Genomic DNA, 23,617 nt, shown 5'->3' with positions numbered 1-23,617 from the left:
CAGAGAGATAATTGCTGTGGAGCTGTAACATCACTACATCAACTAACTATCTTCTCTTTTTCACTGCTCTGTGTGCAGGAAAAATTAATTCTAATATCATCCACATTCAGAGTACATGTCCTGTTGAAGGGTGAGATAAATCGTGTCAGGAAAGCCAAAGGTCACGTGTTACATGAAAGATGGTTTCAAATCATTCAAGAGTTGCTTTAAAGTCACTTGCTCTACTAACTATGCTAAACATTATATACAAAATCAGCATGTTTTTCTTTACATTATGTTTTTCATTACTGTAAAGTGACATTACCGACAATGCCTGAAAGTCGAGTTGATATCGACTAATCGCTGATGACATAATTAATGAACAAATAAGCCTTTACCTCGAGCTGAGACTCAAACGCGGGTTGCCTTGTGCACCGATATGGCATGTGACACAGCGCTATTGCAAAGCTATTGCTCCTACATAACAGCTCATTTTTATCAGTTCTTTTTACTTTGGGTCTTATATTTCTAACAGATTTCTGCTCATTCTAAATAGCTAAAGTAAGGCAAGGCAAGGCAAGGCAAGTTTATTTATATAGCACATTTCATAAACAATGGTAATTCAAAGTGCTTTATATAAAAGAAATTAAAATAATCAAAAGAAATAAAAATAATTTAAACAGTTTAGAATAAAAAAATAAAATAAAATACAGTGCAAACAGTCGGACGAACAGTGGCACAGTGCTCATTCATTAAATGCACAGCTAAACAGATGTGTTTTGAGTCTGTACTGTACTGTAGGAGCATGTCTGATCTCCTCTGGAAGCTGGTTCCAGCATAATAGCTAAAAGCAGATTAGCCATGCTTAGAGTGAACCCTTGGTATTTCTAGCTGATATGATCCTAGTGATCTGAGTGATCTGTTGGGTTTATATTCAGTGAGCATATCTGCAATGTATTGAGGTCCTAGGCCATTGAATGATTTATATACCAGTAATAATACTTTAAAATCAATCCTAAATGTAACTGGGAGCCAGTGTAAAGACCTGAGGACTGGTGTGATATGTTCATATGTTCTGGTTCTGCTCAGAATCCTGGCGGCAGCGTTCTGTATGAGCTGCAACTGTCTTATGGTGTTTTTGGGAAGGCCAGTGAGGAGTCCATTACAATAATCCACCCTGCTGGTGATGAAAGCATGAACAAGTTTCTCTAAGTCTTGACTGGAAACAAAGCATCTAATTCTTGCAATATTTTTCAGATGATAGTATGCTGACTACTGAAACTAAGGTCTGCCTCTAGTGTCACACCAAGATTCCTGACTTGATTTTTAGTTGTTTGACCCCTAGAGTGAAGGTATGCGTTCACCTTGAGAACTTCATCTTTGTTTCCAAATGCAATGACTTCAGTTTTGTCTTTGTTTAACTGAAGAAAGTTTTGACACATCCAACTGTTGACTTCATCAATGCATTGGCACAGGGAGTACAGTAAATGGGGCTGTAGTCGTTAGGCGATAGGGCTAAGTAGAGCTGGGTGTCGTCTGCATAGCTGTGGTAAGCAATCTGGTTCTTTCTCATTATTTGGCTCATTGGGAGCATATACAGGTTGAACAGGAGTGGCGCAAGAATTGAGCCTTGAGGGACTCCGCATGTCATGGATGTTCTTATGCACTTATGGTCTCCTATACTCACATAATAATCTCTCCCTCCTAAGTATGACCTGAACCATTTTAGGACTATCCCAGAAAGCCTGACCCAGTTTTCCAGTCTGTCAAGAAGTATGTTATGATCGACATTGTCAAATGCTGCACTGAGGTCGAGTAGTATGGGATCAATTTCCCGCCTAAAGTATTGCAGCCACGGATCAAAAAAACTGAACTGACTGAACTGACAAACTGAAAAAAATAATGCAAAATGATCAGAATAGCAAACAACGTGGTCACGGATCAAAATATAATAAGCTTGAATCAAGAAATAACAAGCATGAATAAAAACTTTAAACGCATTAAAAGTTATTTTTCACAAAACTTAAACTTATGGTCATGTTTTCTTAAAAAGTATGTTTTCCTTGGTTTTATTACTCTGTACTTTGTACTCTCTTGCATTTTCTGCTCATATTTTACTCTTTTGTACGCTTGTGCTGTTTTTCTCTTCGCTCTTCTTTCTATGTTCTGCGCTTGCTTTCCCAAATGTTGCAGTTCCAGTTTCATGTAAATTAGGGCGGGCTTAAGTGTCACCATTGGTCCACTAGTTCTAGATTGACAGCTACTCCTCTAGCCAATCAATCGAAGAGGGGAGTTGACGTCACACCAATGCATAGGCGTAATTTGCGGGTGGGACGGGTGGGACATGTCCCCACCACTTTTTGCCAGGGTCGATATTGTCCCCACCACTTTTTAAAACATCTCGCGGCACGAATGTACCAATTCTACAAATAGAGACGATCTAGCGCTGAAATGTGTTTTTTAAATCATGTGATCAAAGTGCTCGTTGCCGCTGCGATCAGTGGCGCGGATACAGTGTTTTCTCGTGTGGCTCGCGCACAGTCTTCACTTTGTAGCAACAATGACATCTGCTTTTCACATTAAGTGAATCATGAGGGTGTCGAACACATCGTCTTTGTCCTTAGGGAGGCAGCTCTGGTTAATTATTCCCCACGGGGTAATTTTCCAGCGCCCGTGTGGCTGGGGTCCCCCCCAGTTCAGCGTGAACTTCCCGTGACTTTACAGCCTCGTGACATTCCAATGCACACACACAAACACACTCTGGACTTTGAAACAGATATCCCCCCACATAACAAGCCACTAAATGTTGATATGTATTCCTGTGTTTCTCAAGTTTCTAAATTGAAAATTTGGCTCATTAATAATTATGTCTGCCAACATTAAAAGCCGAGCCTTTTGAGCTGTATTATATTATATATTTGATTTACTAAAGCCTTTCTGAAAATGTGTTTTTTTGTGTCTTATTATTGTAACAGGTACAGTGTACCTTAAGTTATTTTACAGTGTCATTTATATTGCAGTTATATTGTAGTCACTTTGCCATGGACTTGTAAATGTATTTTCTTGTTCGTATTTTAATGCTTTTTTACATCTTGGCCAGGGGACTACAGATGAAAAATAGCCTTTTGGCTAATTCTGGCTTTTTTAACCATGTTTGTTCATGTGTTTTATGAAATTGCACTGTCCCCTTTTAAATAAACCAATAAATCAAAATCAAAATCAAGTGTCGTCACTTGCCATAACGGAAACACTGACAATTTTATTGTGTGTTTAATCAAACTTTATTTGTGTGTAATTATGCATATGAATGTAACGTTATGTTTGTCCTATCTTTACCTGTCATCCTTGGTATCTGTCTGACCGTCCTGTTTTAATTCAACCAGTCACACATAGGAGATTACAGTAAGATGTATTGTTCTGTGTGTACAATCTTAAGAGGAAATATGAATTATTTCTCTCATAAGACATATGGTCAAGGTAGGCGTGTCTTCTTCACACAAAGAAACTTTTTCCCGCTTCAGATCAGAAGATCTGATTTGCTGTTGTCCCAAAAAGAGGGCGTAAACAGATGTCTTTTAAAAAGAAGAGACCTCCACTTCTCATCCCTCTCATCTCTTACCCTGATCTCTCATCCCGCTCGCTCTCACCCTTCCTCCTCTTCTCCCCGGTTTCAAGGAACATCTGAAGAAAGCTCCGGCCTTCTCTATCGAACAAACACATGTTCGAGTCGTAGCTGCCGTTTTTGCAACTAAGATACAGTATATATATTTGCCTCTTCCTTCACGGGAGATGAATCTTATTTTCCGGTAAACATTACATTCAGTGAGCCTTTCAAGCTTCCCGCGACACCGGCAGACGCAGCAGAAACAGGACACCGTCCGCGCTTCCTGCCTCAGCATCACTCGAACAGAGACCAAATTTGCAAGTATATTTATATCTGTCTAAAAGCTGATTCCAGGTGTCTTGTGAAATTAGGTTCTGTATGTAATAATTACTAGCTTTTCCCTTCTCTCTATATCCTTCTTCCTTTCTTTCTTTCATTCATTCTGATCACGTATGTTCCTGTTTGGTTAAATGTTTGTTTGTTTAATTGTTTGCATTTTTACGTACGTTTATATTTGTAGCTCATATAATCTCTCTAGTTTTGCATTTATTAAAATCCATTTATACTTTTCACTGTCTCTGTGTTTGAAAACCCACCTTATAAAGTCAATGAAATTAAAAGATCTAATTAAGCTACAAGCTCGATATTATAGACTACCTTGAGTAGTTTTTAATTCATAAACTCAGAAAGTTTGATGTTCGTGGCCAGAAGATAAAACTTTCTTGGAGTTTGTAAAGGGATACCCCTTCTTAACTGTGATAATCTCACATTTATTCGCTGGACGAATGTTACTGACCAGACCAGTTACAGAACAAGGTAATCTCGATAATTGATAAAGTAAATGTACATGCGATTTCTGAATTATTATGACCATGAGTTATGATTATTAATATTTCCAAAATTCCCTATATCCTTGAGCTAATTCGCATTTACCCAGAGTCGTTTATGTTACAACTTGGACGCGCGCTTCAATCCGTTGCGGATACTTTCTATTCGTTCTGGTGAAATCACAAAAACATAATGCACACAAACGTGTCCCTGCTTGATATACAACCACTGATGAACATAATCGGTTTTGATGAGAAAAAAAAAAAACTATATGAGAAAAAAAAAAAAAAAAACTATAGGAGTGCGGATTAGAACCCAAAACCTTTCATACGGTAGGCGAAAGTTCTACCACTGGACCATTAAGATGCCCGTTGGTTGCTTAAGCAGATCTATAACATATATTTGGCATTAAACGACAAATTAAACCCCATGTAGCCTACTATTTAAATCGATTGCTGGACATCGTAATGTTATTGTACATATATTTGATTTAGCATTGTATTAGCATATATATTTGCTTTGCACCACAGAAATAAATGAGATTTTTTAAAGTATATTAAAATAGAAAACCATTATTTTAAATTGTAATAATTTTTTTCTGTATTTTTGATCAAATAAATGCAGGCTTGATGCGCTTGCGCATAAGGGACTTCTTTAAAAAAAATAGCAATGTGTGTGCAAATTTTTATTATATATTATACTATTGCTGCAAAATTATCAAAAATGTTAAAATAATAAAGTCACCATTTTGCGTGTTGTTGTCAGCCTACACTTCACATAATAGGCCTGTAGGCCTTGGCTTCATTTAACAAACTATGATAGTTTCATCAAATGGTAAACGGTGTATCAATATAGACTAAATACAAGTGACTTGAATACTATACTCACCATTAATGCTACTTTTGGTGCTGGTTTTGTGCAGTACTTTGTAGTCAATTAACATCCATTAGTTCAACGACACAGATTCAGATCACTTCATAAATGTACATTTTCAAACTATTTATTTATAAATGACCGGAAAATTACCGCTCCACTTCACATTGTCCAATGAAATTTGAACTTGTGCCAGATGACGTTTGGCCGGTGTATTATACATGACAAACAGGCTTCAATTAATTATGTAATATTTTAAAATATATGTGATACGTGGATTTTTAATTGAATTGACTCACTGCCTTTTATTATTGGGGGGAAAAAAGTTTAAAAATTGTTTGGTTTATTTTTTTCCTGCTGTCGAGCCATATACTCACTGAAAGAACCACATTTGGCTCGAGAGCATCGGTTCCCGAGCAGACTATGGGATACCTACGTTTACACAAGTGCATTTTCATTTTAAAACGCAAAACCACAAACTACTCCGGAGTTTTAGACCCTCGAAAACGAAGACTGGCCCCGTCAGTCAAGACCGAAGCAAGACACGCAACGCAACCCAAAGAAACGAGTTATAGCAACGACACCTCAGACTGACAGAAACGTAAAAATAAACGTGAATTTAAGCTACTTTAGTTTTGTACACATTGTCATGTTAATTATAATCAAATGTATTTTGTTTTATTGACCACAATATTATCATTGATTTTGCTTAACTTAAAATATAACCTGAATGCACAAATGGCTACAGTAAATGTCATAGTAGATTTAAAAAGCAAAGTATAAATGAAAGCTAAAAGCAAACAAATCTTTCTGTTAATTAAAAAATATAGACTCGTAATAAATTGGCCATTCAAATGTAACCGTGGTTATTTGGTAAAACTTAAGTTTAGGGTCCAATTCTCACTATTATCTAGTTTCTTATTACCAGGATATTGGCTGTTTATTAGCACTTATAAAGCACATATTAATGCCTTAATCCATGCAATAAAACTTCATGTAGTGTAACAGCGCAGCGCTTCTGGGTTGTACGTCACACGCATCACACACATGGGCGACGCTGGCCGACGCTGGTCATGTGTGTGATGCTGGCCAATAGTGAGCCTACGTTCTGACGTACAACCCAGAAGCGCTGCGCTGTTACACTACGTGAACTCACTCAGAGAATCACACAGAAGAAAATTAATAGTTGAATAAAGTCATTATTTTTTGGGGGGTTTTGCGCACAAAAAGTATTCTCGTCGCTTGATAAACTTAAGGTTGAGCCACTGTAGTCACTTGGACTATTTTAACGATGTCTTTACTAACTTTCTGGGCCGGCAAGTTTCGATCCCATAGAAGCCTAGAGGAGTGAGACAGCTCTCAGATTTAATCAAAAATATCTTAATTTGTGTTCCGAAGATGAACGAAAGCCTTACTGGGTTGGAACAACATGAGGGAGAGTAATTACTGACAGAATTCATTTTTGGGTGAACTAACCCTTTAACAACTTACTAACTATTAATAAACATTAATTAGGAGTTTATTGAGGCAAAAGTTCTTAATAGTAAGAATTGAACCTTAATCAAAAGTGTGAACATTTTTTTCACACAAACATAACTCACAAATATTTAATTATAGTTGATGTGTTTTTTTTTTCGTTTTTTGTTTTTTTGAGGGCCTGCAAATAGTTTTTTTGCACTTGTACACATTTTGTCTATCACATTTTTATTTACATATTCTTAAAATATTTTTCATTTTAACAGACAGGTGTGATGATCAGTGGGTTTGAGTTTTTCCCTTCATCATTATTGCATGGGCTGAAATATGGATAGAGTTTGTCAGTGAAAGTCTGACCAGTGAAAGAGTAGATATGAGATCTGGACTCCACGTCATAAAAAGAGACCAGACCCTCCTCATAATCCACAAACACACCAACCTTCTCAGGTTTCTCTATCTGAGGAAATATAACCGCTGGATCATCACAAGCTATATGTTGATTCTCATTCATCAGAATCAGAGTCCAGACTCCATCCTCAGGTCTCAGTCTAATCTCCCCCTTCCTGTTAATGGATTCTCTGGCCACTCCTAAAGTCCACTCAGTCTTTCCCTTCACCTGCACCTCATAGTAAAATCTCCCTGAACTGAATCCCTGCTTTGCCAGAACACGAAGACCCTGATTAAATCTCTTTGGGTTTTCTGGGACCTTCTGCTTAACATCTCTATGACTGACTTGTTTTCCATCATCAGACAGGATGAGATATGGATTCGCTGTATCAGGATCCAGAGTCACATCCACTGAGAGAGATCAGACATTATCAATCAACTTCAGATCAAACATTTTCAAACGCAGAGTAAATAATACAGATTATATAAAAAAGTATTGAAGTGTATTGAAGAAAATAGTGTCAGTCACACTGTACCTGAAAACTTCTGCACAAACTTCAACCCTGTGGACACAGATGACAATATAATCATAAATTATTCATAGAACTAATTTCAGTGAGTTTTTCTGTAATGGAAGCATCAGTGGCATGAAAATGTTGCTCGTCCATTTGTTTGTAAAACATACGTGACAGAATCTGTTAACAGTAAATATACTTACAATAGAGGTCTAAGACTTTACAAGGTTAGTTGTTTTATTACATTTTTGAAACAGTGCGGTCCTTTACAAACTGAACTTAAATTGGATTTAACCCATAATATTCCTTGAAAAATGTTCTTAGTCAGGCCATCCTTAAAAATATTCTTGTTTGCCGTAACCCGACCGACCCTGTCAATTTAGCACCGACCCAATTATTATTTTTTTTTCCCTTTTAGTCCGACCGACTTGCCGGTTGTAAACTTGCGTTAAGACCGACCGATTTTTTTTTAACTCTTCAAACAACTAATACAAATGCAATAAAATAATATTAGTTATTAAGTATTGTGAATATAAATTGCCTAGACCTACATACAAACATAAGCTACGTTCTTTCTTTTAAATAAAAACCCGTGGCGCGTCATCCATTGGTTTACGCATGTCACACTACGGCCTGTAGTTCGCTTCGTTTCATTCACTGTCAATGGTTCGCACTTGGTAATGATGGCTGCGGCTTTACTCTAAAGATTATTTCATTTTTATATGTTGTTGAATATGGTTTATTAAAAAATAAACATGTGAGAGCGTGTTATAGGCTATATGTCATGTTTTAGTCAGATATGACGACGCTACTGCAACACGCATTGCCGCAGATGAGAAGCTGAGCATCAACGTGCTATCGCAAATCAAAGTGAAAGTAAGTCGCTGACGCTTAACACACAATCATCTTCATTAAATGTAAAGAAATGAAATGATCTTACCAGGGCTGTTTCCGCTTTCTCTTATTGCGGGCTTTGATTCAGAAATTTTAGCTGATGATCAATAAAATAATGTATCTCATAACTGTTGCTTTCGGTGACGTGCACTCCATTAAATCTGCATATAGCGGGAATTGAAGATCGGATTTATATACGCAAAAAAAATCTGATCCGATCTGAGAAAACGCATTAAGTGGCCTGGTGTAAACAGCCCCTAGACATCGGTGAAAAATGTCCCCCCCCCCCCATTTTTTTTATAATTAAAAAATATACTTTTTTATATATATATTTTTTATATATAAAAATATATAGACCTACCTACCGACCCTTTTTTTTTTTTTTTTTGCTGTTACTGCAAACCAAAATATTTTTAAGGATGGCCTTAATGACAAAAAAACAACAACTGTATTTGATATTCACATACCAGTTTGACTGAGCTGTTCATTCAGTGTCTCATGAGTTTTCTTCAGATGAGTCAGGGCTCTATACAGAGAGTTCACATTCACATCAGAGTCAATCCTGATCTCAGTCCAGTTCTTGGTGTGTGGACGACTGTTCAGGGATGAGCACATCTACAGCAGGAGAGAGAGAAGACTGTTAAATGTTATTTTTATATTTATAGTTAATGTTTACCCCTCCTTGAACTGCCACCTTACCGTGGTGGAGGGGTTTGAGTACCCGAATGACCCTAGGAGCTATGTTGTCTGGGGCTATATGCCCCTGGTAGGGTCTCCCAAGGCAAACAGGTCCTAGGCGACGGGTCAGACTAAGAGCGGTTCAAAAACCCTTATGATGCAAAAAAAACCGAGGACTGTGACGTCGCCCGGTATTGCGCAGCCGGGGCCCCACCCTGGAGCCAGGCCCGGGGTTGGGGCTCGTATGCGAGCGCCTGGTGGTCGGGCCTCCCCCCATGGGGTCCGGCCGGGCTCAGCCCGAAGGAGCGACGTGGGGCCACCCTCCCGTGGACCCACCACCTGCAGGAGGGACCGTAAGGGGCCAGTGCTAAGTGGATCGGGCGGCAGTCGAAGGCGGGGGCCTAGACAACCCGATTCCTGGACGCGGAATCTAGCTCTAGGGACATGGAACGTCACCTCTCTGGCGGGGAAGGAGCCTGAGGTTGTCCGTGAGGTTCAGAGATTCCGACTAGAGATAGTTGGGATCACCTCTACGCACGGCTTGGGCTTTGGAACCACACTCCTCGAGAGAGGATGGACTCTTCACCACTCTGGAGTTGCACATGGTGAGAGGCGGCGGGCTGGTGTGGGTTTGCTTATAGCCCCACAGCTCAGCCGCCATGTGTTGGAGTTCACCCCGGTGAACGAGAGGGTCGCTTCCCTGCACCTTTGGGTCGGGGATAGGTCTCTCACTGTCGTTTGTGCCGAACGGCAGTGCAGAGTACCCGGCCTTCTTGGAGTCTCTGGGAGGGGTGCTGGAAAGTGCTCCGACTGGGGACGCCGTCGTTCTACTGGGGGACTTCAACGCCCACGTGGGCAGCGACAGTGACACCTGGAGGGGCGTGATTGGGAGGAACGCCCCCCCTGATCTGAACCCGAGTGGTGTTCTGTTATTGGACTTCTGTGCTAGTTACAGCTTGTCCATAACGAACACCATGTTCAAGCATAAGGGTGTCCATCAGTGCACATGGCACCAGGACACCCTAGGCCGGAGGTCGATGATCGACTTTGTGGTCGTTTCATCCGACCTCCGGCCGTATGTCTTGGACACTCGGGTGAAGAGAGGGGCGGAGCTGTCAACTGATCACCACCTGGTGGTGAGTTGGATCCGATGGCGGGGGAGGAAGCTGGACAGACTCGGCAGACCCAAACGTGCTGTGAGGGTCTGTTGGTAACGTTTGGCCGAATCTCCTGTCAGAGAGATCTTCAACTTCCACCTCCGGCAGAGCTTCGACCAGATCCCGAGGGAGTCTGGAGATATTGAGTCCGAGTGGACCATGTTCTCCACCTCCATTGTCAACGCGGCCACTCGGAGCTGTGGCCGTAAGGTCTCCGGTGCCTGTCGAGGTGGCTATCCCCGAACCCGGTGGTGGACACCGGAAGTAAGGGATGCCGTCAAGCTGAAGAAGGAGTCCTATCGGGCCTGGTTGGCTTGTGGGACTCCTGAGGCAGCTGATGGGTACCGACGGGCCAAGCGGACTGCAGCCCGGGTGGTTGTGGAGGCAAAAACTCGGGCCTGGGAGGAGTTCGGTGAGGCCATGGAGAAGGACTATCGGTCGGCCTCGAAGAGATTCTGGCAAACCGTACGGCGCCTCAGGAGGGGGAAGCAGTGCCCTACCAACGCTGTTTACAGTGGAGGTGGGCAGCTGTTGACCTCGACTGGGGATGTCATCGGACGGTGGAAGGAATACTTCGAGGATCTCCTCAATCCCGCCGTCACGTCTTCCGGACTCGTCCATCACCCAAGCTGAAGTTGAAGTCGTCCATCACCCAAGCTGGCAAGGCACCGGGGGTGGATGAGATCCGCCCTGAGTACCTCAAGTCTCTGGATGTTGTGGGGCTGTCTTGGCTGACACGCCTCTGCAGCATCGCGTGGCGGTCGGGGACAGTGCCTTTGGACTGGCAGACCAGGGTGGTGGTCCCTCTTTTCAAGAAGGGGGATCGGAGGGTGTGCTCCAACTATAGGGGGATCACACTTCTCGGCCTCCCTGGGAAAGTCTATGCCAGGGTACTGGAGAGGAGAATCCGGCCGATAGTAGAACCTCGGATTCAGGAGGAACAGTGTGGTTTTCGTCCCGGTCGTGGAACACTGGACCAGCTCTATACCCTCTACAGGGTGCTGGAGGGCTCATGGGAGTTTGCCCAACCAATCCACATGTGCTTTGTGGATTTGGAGAAGGCATTCGACTGTGTCCCTCGCGGCATCTTGTGGAGGGTGCTCTGGGAGTATGGGGTCCGGGGCCCTTTGCTAAGGGCTATCCGGTCCCTGTACGACCGGAGCAGGAGCTTGGTTCGTATTGCCAGCAGTAAGTCAGACTTGTTCCCGGTGCGTGTTGGACTCCGGCAGGGCTGCCCTTTGTCGCCGGTTCTGTTCATTATTTTTATGGACAGAATTTCTAGGCGCAGCCAGGGGCCGGAGGGGGTCAGGTTTGGGGACCACACGATTTCATCTCTGCTCTTTGCGGATGATGTTGTCGTGTTGGCCTCATCAAACCAGGACCTCCAGCATGCACTGGGACGGTTTGCAGCCGAGTGTGAAGCGGCTGGGATGAGAATCAGCACCTCCAAATCCGAGGCCATGGTTCTCAGTCGGAAAAGGGTGGTTTGCCCGCTTCAGGTTGGTAGAGATCCTGCCTCAAGTGGAGGAGTTCAAGTATCTTGGGGTCTTGTTCACGAGTGAGGGAAGGATGGAACGGGAGATTGACAGGCGGATTGGTGCAGCTTCTGCAGTAATGCGGTCCCTGTACCGGTCTGTCGTGGTGAAGGAGGAGCTGAGCCGCAAGGCGAAGCTCTCGATTTACCGGTCAATCTACGTTCCTACTCTCACCTATGGTCATGAGCTGTGGGTCATGACCGAAAGGACAAGATCCCGGATACAAGCGGCCGAAATGAGCTTTCTCCGCAGGGTGGCTGGGCGATCCCTTAGAGATAGGGTGAGAAGCTCGGTCTCTCGGGAGGAGCTCAGAGTAGAGCCGCTGCTCCTCCACATCGAGAGGGGTCAGTTGAGGTGGCTCGGGCATCTTTTCCGGATGCCTCCTGGACGCCTTCCCGGGAAGGCGTTCCGGGCATGTCCCACCGGGAGGAGACCCCGGGGAAGACCTAGGACACGCTGGAGAGACTATGTCTCCCGGCTGGCCTGGGAACGCCTCGTGTCCCCCCGGAAGAGCTGGAGGAAGTGTCTAGGAAGAGGGAAGTCTGGGCATCCCTGCTTAAGACTGCTGCCCCCGCGACCCGGCCCCGGATAAGCGGTAGAAGATGGATGGATGGATGGATAGTTAATGTTTACACATTACCTTTCAAACATAGTTAACTAATTTTTCAAATTAATTTTATTACCGTTTGAGATAAAATGTTCAAGCAGCTCATCAGGTTTGTGAACAGAGAGTTTGTCCTGTAATATTGTACATATTGACTGAGACCGATGTTGACAGACCTGTATGAGATGGAGATGATCTTCAATGTGTGAGAGCTGCTCCAGCTCAGTGTTTCTCCTCTTCAGCTCAGTGATTTCCTGATGCAGCTCTTTAATGAGATCTTCAGCCTGTTTCTCTGCTGCTTTCTGCTGTTCCTCCATCATCTTCAGCTGATCAGACTGACATCTCTCAATGGAGCGGATCAGATCAGCGAAGAGCTCAACACTGGTGGATCTCTCTTTCTCTGTGTTTCTCTGATGAATGAGATCAAATAGGTCCGTCTATTAAGTTTATCTTTTAAACTGATAACCTTTATTAAGCAGAATGAAATATCATGCATTATCATTTTTACAATGTTTTAACTTCCACTAACCTTTCTTAGCTCTACTGAGTGCTGGATCTCTTGAATCTTATTTATTCTGTTCTGGATCATCTGATGAACGTCAGTTTGTCTCTTAGCCAGATGATTCTACTTAGAGTGAAAAACACATAACTTTGAAAAAAAAATCTTATTAAAAGTGTCTGGAAATGTCTTTGAGGATAACATTCTTAAAAAGATGACAAAATCAGCTTTTAGCAGATTTATAATAATAAAAAACAATTGACAGTTTAAAGGTAGGGTAGTCAATTTCAGAGAGGCTAGCAAGCAAGCTAAGTTTTGATAAGGATAAGATCCCACCCTCCCTTCAGAGTGTCTCCACAGCGTCACAAGAGACGGCGTTAAATTACCTCATGTATCAAAGCACATAACATTACAATAAAAATAAACATGAACTAGCGTTTCACAACCGCGAAAGCAGGGGTGGCGTGTAAAAACTCCTTAAAATTGCACAAAAAAAAAAAAAAAAAACTACTGTATTATGAACAATCAATCTCGGATGTCTCTAATATCAACAAATAACGCACACAAATTTATAATAAAAATGCAAATCATAAGTTTTCGGCATTGAATTGCGGGGGTTGCGTATGATTTAATTCCTGTGCTTCATTCCCAGTGCGTCTTTTAAACCATTTAAGTGCGTCAAGACAAAAGAGAACACGCCGTCTATGAATGTAGGCTACTGCTGATACACAGGACGAGCCAGGATCTACCTCTCTTTCGTGCTTGAACGAATAATAACACATAGTTATGCCAAAATGTCAGTTTTGTTGAGTATCCTCATAAAAGCAGTCTTAAATTAGTTAAAGTCTTAAATGAACATAAAGAATTGTGAGAAAATGGGACGTGTGTGAGATCCACATGTGCAGCACTGACAGCAGAATCAAAGAACATAGGTAACAGAGAAAATTACTCACTGCTCTTGACTAAAGAACGCTTGTAGCTTTAATAAGGATTAATCTATATTTAATTTCTAATTTATGCAGTGAAGACTGTGAAGTGTTTGATTACTTTATTACATTTTTGTGTATTTCCTACCTGTTAGACAGGTATAGGAAGGGCACAGGTAACTGTGGCATTTATTATAGGCTTATGTGAAGATTGTTTTAAGTTCACTTAAATGAAAAGTTGTTATATTTTGGGATGCCCCTCCTTGAACTGCCACCTTATTGTGGTGGAGGGGTTTGAGTACCCGAACGATCCAAGGAGCTATGCTGTCCAGGGCTGACGGGTCAGACTAAGAGTGATTCATAAGCCCATTATGACGAAGAAAAAAACAAGGACCGAGACGTCGCCTGGCATGGCGTTGCCGGGGCCCCACCCTGGAGCTAGGCCTGGGGTTGAGGCTCAGCCCAAACAAGTGACGTGGGGCCGCCCTCCCATGGGCTCACCACCTGCAGGAGGGACCGTAAAGGGTCAGTGCATAGTGGATCGGGCGGCAGTCGAAGGCCGGGGCCCATACGACCCGATCTCTGGACACGGAAACTGGCTTTAGGGATGTGGAACGTCACCTCACTGGCGGGGAAGGAGCCTGAGCTTGTGCAGGAGGTTGAGAGGTACTGACTAAAGATAGTCGGGATCACCTCCACGCACGGCTTGGGCTCTGGAACCACACTCCTTGAGAGGGACTGGACTCTCTACCACTTTGGAGTTGCCCATGGTGAGAGGAAGCGGGCTGGTGTGGGTTTGCTTATAGCCCCCCAGATCAGCTGTCATGTGTTGGAGTTCACCCCGGTGAATGGGAGGGTCGCTTCCCTGCTCCTTCAGGTCGGGGACAGGTCTCACTGTCGTGTGTGCCTACGGGCCAAACGGCAGTGCAGAGTACTTGGCCCTCTTGGGGTCTCTGGGAGGGGTGCTGGAAAGTGCTCCGACTGGGGTCTTCATCATTCTACTGGAGGACTTACTGGAGGACACCGACGGTGACACCTGGAGGGGCGTGATTGGGAGGAACAGCCCCCCTGATCTTAACCCGAGCGGTGTTCTGTTATTGGACTTCTGTGCTAGTCACAGCCTGTCCATAACGAACACCATGTTCAAGCATAAAGGTGTCCATCAGTGCACGTGTCACCAGGACACCCTAGGCTGGAGGTTGATGTTCGACTTGGTCGTTTCATCCGGGAGGGGCGGAGCCGTCAACTGATCACCACCTGGTGGTGAATTGGATCTGATGGCTGGGGAGGAAGCTGGACAGACTCGGCAGACCCAAACGTACTGTGACCCAGAAAGAGTCTGGAGATATTGAGTCAGAGTGGACCATGTTCTCCACCTCCATTGTCAATGCGGCCGCTCGGAGCTGTGGCTGTCAGGTCTCCGGTGCCGGTGCTGGTATTCCGAACCCGGTGGTGGACACGGGAAGTAAGGGACGCCGTCAAGCTGAAGAAGGAGTCCTGGTCAGGCCTGGCTGGCTTGTGGGACTCCTGAGGCAGCTGATGGGTACCGGCAGGCCAAGCAGACTACAGCCCGGGTAGTTGTGGAGGCAAAAAATCGGGCCTGGGAGGAGTTCGGTGAGGCCATGGAGAAGGACTATCGGTTGGCCTCGAAGAGATACTGGCAAACCGTCCAGCGCCTCAGGAGGGGGAAGCAGTGCCCTATTAACACTATTTGCAGTGGAGGTGGGCAGCTGTTGACCTCAACTGGGGATATCATCGGACGGTAGAAGGAATACTTAAATGATTTCCTTAATCCCACTGACACGTCTTCCATTGAGGAAGCAGAGGCCAAGGGCTCGGAGTGGACTCGTCCATGATCCAAGCTGAAGTCACAGAGGTAGTCAAGAAGCTCCTCGTGGCAAGGCAACGGATGAGATCCGCCCTGAGTACCTAAAGTCTCTGGATGTTGTCTTGGCAGACACGCCTCTGCAACATCGTGTGGTGGTCGGGGACAGTACATCTGGACTGGCAGACCGGGGTGCTGGTCCCTCTTTTTAAGAAGGGGAACCGGAGGGTGTGTTCCAACTACAGGGAGATCACACTTCTCAGCCTCCCCGGGAAAGTCTATGCCAGGGTACTGGAGAGGAGAATTCGGCCGATAGTAGAACCTTGCATTCAGGAGGAACAGTGCAGTTTTCGTCCCAGTTGTGGAACACTGGACCAGCTCTATACCCTCTCCAGGGTGCTCCCTTAGAGATAGCTTGGTGAGAAGCTTGGGCACTCGGGAGGAGCTCAGAGTAGAGCTGAGGTGGCTCGGGCATCTGTTCCGGATGCCTCCTGGGTGCCTTCCCGGGGAGGTGTTCCGGGTGCATCCCAGCGGGAGGAGACCCATGGAAGACCTAGGACATGCTGGAGAGATTATGTCTCTCGTCTGGCCTGGGAACGCCTCAGTATCCCTGCGGAAGAGCTGGTGTCTAGGGAGAGGGAAGTCTGGGCATCTCTGCTTAGACTGCTGCGCACATGACCCGGCCCCAGATAAGTGGAAGAAGATGGTATGGTATGGTATATTTTTGGAGCCTAATGTTAAAATGGATAACTTTCAATTATACTGTAATGTTGAATGGTGATAATGTTTAAAATTGAAAAAAAAAAAAATCATCATCATCAGTAGCAGAATACAGATTCTGTGAAATTATTACATTATAAAATATATCAAAAACTTCTATTAAAAGTAAGCTATGTTGTGCAATTACAACGAAGTTATCCCAATATAATACTCAAATATATTGAGTGAGCAAAGATTTAGGTGAGATTTGCAATGGTAATTGAGCAATGCTTAAATACAAATAAAAGCATTAATTAAATGTCATCATGTAAAGTGATCTCTTTAGAAGAAATGACTGATTCCTAGACTTTTAATGGATGGACAAAAAAAAAAAGGACAATATTAAAAATATCTATATGACAGTAGGCGGTTCTACCTTGTGGATTTAAAATCAATACATCTCAAGGTAGCGTATCAAAGTAGTATGATGATGAGTGCTGTGACTGAAAAAAGGTTGGGAAACACTGACGTAAACAACTAACCAAGCGGCAACCTGCCTATCTCTCTCTTGAAACCAACACGGAAGTGACTTAAAGGGATAGTTCACCCAAAAATCATTTACTCACCCTCAAGTTGTTCCAAACCTGTATGAGTTTCTTTGTTCTGCTGAACACAAAGGAAGATATTTGGAAGAATGTTTGTAACCAAACAGATCTTGGTCCCCATTGACTACCATAGTATATTTTTTTCCTACTATGGAAGTCAATGGGGACCGAGATCTGTTTGGTTACAAACATTCTTCCAAATATCTTCCTTTGTGTTCAGCAGAACAAAGAAACTCATACAGGTTTGGAACAACTTGAGGGTGAGTAAATGATGACAGAATTTTCATTTTTGGGTGAACTATCCCTTTAAGGCGAGACACGGCAGGCAAAAACATTGATTTTTCATGCAGTGGTCAGTTTTGAGATTTTGGGCTAGTTTACTCATTCAATATGTGTTCTTTCAAGCTGCTATAAAGAAAACGTTGAAAATATACATTAAGATGTTTATTTTATTACATTTTGTTTACTTGCGGCAGTAAGTTTCTCCCGAATTTACCAAGAAGTTATAGCATTCCAACGCGACACGCCGAGTTCCGTCTGTTTACTCAAGTCTGTCATGAGTCTCCTGCAGAACGCTATGTAACCCAAATATGGGCATTTCCTTTATATCAGTAACCAATTGTGAATGTCCAAAGGGAGATTTAAAGCTAACAATGAAATTTAATTTAGAGCTATTTGAATCTTTAACTGCCGTTTTCTCAAAATTAGTTTTCTGTCATTCTCCAGTACAAACATCTCAGCCTATGTAGCGCACCTGTGTACACCAAACTTTCCAGTTATACACTAAGCAGTATTCTGGAGATATTTTCAGAGGGATTTGTTATAAATCATTCCTGGCCTGATTCATGTGACATTTTAATCAAAAAAATATGGCGAAAATCAATTTTTTAAGGCTATGGACAGTATATTTTGATTTCCTAGGTAATGAAAGCATATATCCTGAAATCCCTCTGAATTTTTTTTTTCATCTTTTGTGTAAACAAAATGAAAAAAGAATTTTGCACCTGGCTTTATCATATGTTCAGATCTACAGTATCTACCGAAAATATATGCAAAATCGTGCATATTTAATGAGATTATCTAATTTGCATAATTAAACATAGAAATTTCTAAAACTTGTAATACATTTATATACTTGTGTAAGTAATCAACTGAGGAAGTTTCATGGTGATATCTATTATTTTAACATTTTACCCTATTCACCTGTAGTGTCTCGCCTTAAATTGCAATTCATCGACTGGCCGCTAAAGACAGGCTGCAAAAGAGAGTCAATCCCATAGACCCCCATGTTAAAGTGCCCAACTTTACAGCAGAAAAAAAAAATGTGTTTACAGCCTGGAACAAAAAATGTTTTTGGTCTGTATAGCTAATTTTGCCCTTCATGACAACTGTGAGGGGAGTGATTTTTTTTATAACTCATCCGTTTAAATTATATTAAGCCTTAAAGTTCTGCATAATTAAGGGCGTGACCATGCAGCTATCACTACTAGCCATTTGTCTGTTGTCTGTTAGCGTTACGTCACCTCAGCTAATCCCGCCTTTTTGCCCATTTTCGGTTACCCGGGAGTGACGCGCTACCCAGATGGCTCTGGCCACTTTGGGTTTCAAAAATGCTCTTCAGAAACCTACGGGTGACTTCACGGACACTACGTCCATATGTTTTTATAGTCTATGCAACTAACAGAGCTCCTACTTGTACCACCTGACTGCTGCAGATTAATTTCGGCATTGATAGTGTTGAAATAGAAATGCATTAATCGAAGTCTGAGGACGTAAACAGCTCTGGGTGGAATGTCATGGGTTGCCATCTCTAAGATGCCATCTCTTACATCATTAAGTCTGATGATCCCAAGTCCAGTGCTCACAGCACTTCAGAGTCTGGTGGTTCCAAATCCAGAGTCTTCAGCAATCATGGACGCTGCACCTGACGCTACAAAGGTGGTCCTTAAGCATTTAAGTCTGGCTTCTAGGTTGGTGGACCTACCGTTGATGTCAGCACGAGCAGTTGGCATCTCAGTGGTCCTGACATTGTCTTTGTGTCCATTGCAAAAGATGTGGTGGTCGTCTGCTGTGCTGTGGGGATTTTCAGACCTGTCTGCTCTGCTGTGGTGCTCATCTGCTCCGTTGTAGTAGTCTAGCTCCACTGAGATGGTCTTCAGACCCACCAACTCCGCCCTGGCCACCTGCTCTGCTGGCTCTGCACTCAGTTCCGCCTCAGTCTCCAGTCCTGCTTCCACTTCACGGACCTTGCCCTCCTTCCCTCCCCCCAGGTTCGCCTCTGCTCCACCTCCCTCCCGGATTTATGTATCTGTTGGAGGAGCATCTGGAATCCGCTCCTTAATGATGTGTGCACACCAAAAGTTAATTTAATTATTTGCGCGAGTAGTTTACAAAGTCATTGCAAAGACGCGAATAGATGCGAATTCGAGCCAGGCGATGCGAATGACGTGAATTGGGTGACGGGATTGCAGCGAACGCGTGATATTCACCTCAATAATGTCTTCTGCACAAGTTGAAAAATTTCAACTCGATCAGAAAATTCTCAAGATGCGTTGTCGCACAAGCCAATCAGTGAAGAGCTTATTGACATGTTTGTGCACTGGGCACCTGTCATCCTCAAGAAGCGCTAGAAGTGGCTGTCATCCAGGCACAGTTCCTGGAGAAGACAGTGAAATTCACAGAGTTGTGTGCTGTGTACTCAGACACGTTGGCGTTTGGCTTTCCAGTGTATTTGGGACTTCCACATCAGATACAAAAGCAGCAATAGTAGTTATCTATGTGGTTGATGATGGAAAAAATGGAAAAAAGCAATAATGTTGTTCTTGATGTGCGTGAATACACTCCTCATCGCGCAATGTTTTTATTTACGTGAGTGATGAGAAAAACAAGAAACATCCCACGATTAATCTAGAGCGAGTAACACAATGCGAATGTTTGCTTTGCTTTTGGTTTGCACACACCATAAGGGGGAGGATATGTCACCTCCGCCAGCTGTGACATAAGTTCACAGCTGACGTTCCCTTAATCTCCACCAGAGGTCACTCCTATTGTAGATGACCACTAGCAGTGTTTTATTATGACTATTCTGTTTCATACTTTTATTTCATGTGACTTTTATTTTGACATCATGCTATCTGCAGGGGGGACTAATTTCTCCACGCTCACGCTCACGCTCGTTCAATAAAAACACAAGAAGTCACGAGAAGGCACGTTACAAGACGATGCATGTTTAGAGTCAGAGATTGGAAAATATTACTGTAACCTTCAACTAAAGTGTTCTTTGAAGTGTTATACTACTCTGTGCTTGATTTGTTTGGCAGTAATAATTTGAGAATAATTTATGAAGTTGCTAGCTAGCTCTCCAACGTCCAAGTTAAGTTAATGGCGGCAGCCTTCCCTGGATCACCACTTTCTAGCACCCTTTGATATGCGGAGCGAGGTATGTGGTTCATTGTATTTCATATTAATTCATTTCATACGTTCATGTAAATGGTAATGAGATTCATTTCATGATGGCTGTTGCCTGCTATGCTGTTATCAATGTGATGCTAGCTTGCTAAAGTGCATTTGTCAAAGGATTATTTTGTATCTGGCTAAATTGCCTTTGTTATTTTCCTTTTAAGTTTTCACGGTGTTGGTGCTATGCACACTCGTCTGAATTAAAGTACACCCGTATGGAAACACTCCCAAGCCTGTTTATTCCAAGTTGAAGGGCTGCTACACCTATTGACTCCTTCTGACTTCATCCTTTGTATGATACGTTAAAATGTTCCTAACTATCTGTGGTCATTAAAAATTCCAGGAAGTAGGGGTGTAACCCCGGCATCCTGGCCAAATTTGCCCATTGGCCACTGTCCATCATGGGCTCCTAATCATCTCCATATATACTGTTTGGCTTCATCACTGTCTCCTCTCCACCAGTAAGCTGGTGTGTGGTGGGTGTTTTGGCGCAATATAGTCTATCCAGTTGGATGCTACACATTTGTGGCGGCTGAGGAGATTCCCCCCTTCCATATTTAAAGCGCTTTGAGTATCCAGAAAAGTGAAACCTGCCTATTTAAGGCCCATAGTTTTGTAGTTTTGCGTAGTCTTGTTGTGTGTTACACTGCTATTCTAAGCACCTGTAACCTGGTTTACCTTGTCTTGCCTAGTTCTTCTTCCCATTGTCCTCAATATCCTTGTTTGCCTGTGTTTTTGGACTCTATCGTATGTTTGGATTGTTTGCTCTATGGTTTTGACCCTATTCCTGTTATATGGATTACGATTCTGGATTGTCCCAATACTGCTGCATTTGGATCTTCAATCCAAGTCTCGGAGTAGTTTGTGACACACCATGGCGTGAATGCATCATAGCTCATTGTTTTGGTTCAGGAGTGTCTGAAAAGGTGTCTGCTATTTGTTTGTGGCACTCTGTGACTGTGGCTGTGTCCAAAAATCACCCCCTACACCCTTGAATAGAGCACTATTTAATGGGACAGACATTTGTAGTGGTGTCCGAAACCATAGTGGACATTATTGAGTGCACTCATTCAATCCCACAATACACTGCAATAACGAGTGTACAACCAGTGTACGCTCAATGGCTAGGGAATACCCATAATGCACTGTGACGTCTATATTCAAATCGCTTTACAGGTCACTTCAAGTTAAATTATATTAAACTTACTTAAAATTTTGTTAAATCTCATATAACTTAAAAAAAGTTGAAATTTCTTAAATTATTTTGATAACTGATTTTGATTTCAAGTGTTGATTTCAACACTTAATTAAAAAAAAAAGTTACATTCTTACTGTTCAAAAATAACCAGGAATAGCCAATGTTGTCGTCCTTATAAGGTTGTAAAGCTTATAAGGGTTTAAGTGTTTTGTTTGTATCTCTTTACCTTCTTCTCTCGACTCTCCTCCTCTATAGGAACAGTGTTGTGACTCCTGTGTTCTCCTTCAATGCAGAACAGACAAACACACGTCTGATCATCTCTGCAGAACAGCTCCAGAGGTCTCTCGTGTTTCTGGCATATATAATCTTCCAGATTTTCCACAGGATTGATCAGTGTGTGTTTCTTTAGACGTTGGACTCTGCAATGAGGCTCCAGATGAGTCTCACAATAAGAGTTTTGACACATCAGGCAGGTCTTCACAGCTTTCTGCTTTCTTTCACCACAGACATCACAGAACACCTCAGATTCTCCTGGATTGAGCTTCTCAAAGTGTTGCGGAACTTCTCTGAGTGTTGTATTAATCTTGAGCTCAGGTCTTTTGCTGAATGTTTCTTTACAGAGTGGACAGAAGCAGGTCTGTGTGTTCGTCCAGCACTTGATCAGGCAGGTTCTGCAGAAGTTGTGTCCACATGGAGTGGTGACTGGATCAGTGGAAAATTCCAGACAGATGGAGCACTGGAGCTCCTCATTTAGTGCTGAACCACTGGAGGATGCCATGACTGAAAAGATAAGTAATAATGACAATATATCATCTAAATTGCTGAAGAGAGCAACTTTCATAATACAAGTTGTATGTAATTTAGTTTGTGTTCTAAAATGAAAATTAGCCCATGATTTACTCACCCTGGAGCCATCCTATGTGTATATGGCATTCTTCTTTCAGACGAATGCAATCAGAGTTATATTCAAAAATGGGTTTCGCGCTCCAGCGAGATCTTATTGCCTGCTGCTGGTCTCTGCCGACAGTGTGTGCGCTTCTCCCTGACACTCTGCTAAGCTTTTTCCTCTCTCTAAAAGAGCTGCACGTGGCACGTCTTTTTCAAGATGGCCCGCCCGTGTGTTTTCTGGATGTAGGTGCGTGATTCATCTGCCTAAGGGTGACAAGCGCTGTTTGGCGTGTTGGGTTTAATCACGTTCGGCAGTGCTTGTGGATGAGTCATGTTTTCTTTGCGGGAACATGACCATCGCAATGTTTAGATCGAGGCTCAGAGTCCCCTCTGCCACACCCCAATCTACCTCTTCCTCGAGAGGGGATACTTTGCGACAGAGCACGGAAACTCGACCATGCCCCCACGCAGGGACGCTATGCCTCCCATGTCCGGGCTGGTCAATCCGCCATGCACATTACTGACCTCGCTCTACGGGCGACATCTGTACCTGCGTGATCCCTGTGCCAGGTGATGTCCACAAGTTTGTTCAGCGGCTCCTCCCCTCCTGCTCCGCAGCCTTCACCGGCCCCGAGCACGAGGGCGGCACCGCCTGTCTCCGCCCCTTAGCTGGCCAAACGCCAGGCTAAGCAGCAGCCCCTACTTCATTGTACCGAAGAAAACGTTCGGCCTCGGGGTTACAGCCAATCCTGGACCTGCGCGTCTTGAACTTATCTCTTCACAGGCTTCCGTTCAAGATGCTCACAGCCAACCGCATTCTCGAATGTGTGCGGCCACAGGATTGGTTGGCAGCGATTGACCTGAAGGACGCCTACTTCATGTCTCCATTCTTCCTCGACACAGACCGTCCCTATGGTTTGCTTTCGAGGGGCGGACATATCAGTACGCAGTTCTCCCATTCGGTCTAGCCCTGTCTCCTCACGTCTTC

General features: G+C 43.4%; 2 protein-coding genes across 2 annotated transcripts in view; one reads left to right on the top strand and one right to left on the bottom strand.

Annotated features, from left to right (window-relative positions):
• Positions 1-23,617, top strand: part of LOC311072984 (uncharacterized protein) — a 1,552,487-nt gene that overhangs the window by 259,973 nt on the left and 1,268,897 nt on the right. The gene's annotated exons all lie outside the window — the stretch shown is intronic.
• On the bottom strand, positions 7,012-22,708 carry LOC311073180 (E3 ubiquitin-protein ligase TRIM39-like). Its single transcript, XM_084098661.1, has 6 exons — positions 21,968-22,708; positions 13,060-13,155; positions 12,707-12,940; positions 9,024-9,171; positions 7,684-7,710; positions 7,012-7,564 (listed from the first exon to the last, which is right to left on the bottom strand). The coding sequence occupies exons 1-6, from the start codon at positions 22,580-22,582 to the stop codon at positions 7,020-7,022; spliced, it is 1,665 nt and encodes a 554-aa protein (XP_083954787.1). The 5' UTR covers positions 22,583-22,708; the 3' UTR covers positions 7,012-7,019.

The sequence above is a fragment of the Abramis brama genome, assembly GCF_963993115.1.
Source record: "Abramis brama genome assembly, chromosome: 22".
NCBI lineage: Eukaryota > Metazoa > Chordata > Actinopteri > Cypriniformes > Leuciscidae > Abramis > Abramis brama.
The sequence above is the reverse complement of the archived record's forward strand: the minus strand, read 5'-3'. Positions and strand labels throughout refer to the sequence as shown.

Coding starts and splice junctions, on each gene's coding strand:
- LOC311073180 (XM_084098661.1), bottom strand. CDS start 22,582: ATGAAAGTTGCTCTCTTCAGCAATTTAGATGATATATTGTCATTATTA. Junction 12,941..13,059: donor ACTCAGTAGAGCTAAGAAAG/GTTAGTGGAAGT, acceptor CTCATTCATCAG/AGAAACACAGAGAAAGAGAG. Junction 9,172..12,706: donor ATCATCTCCATCTCATACAG/GTCTGTCAACAT, acceptor CTCCTGCTGTAG/ATGTGCTCATCCCTGAACAG.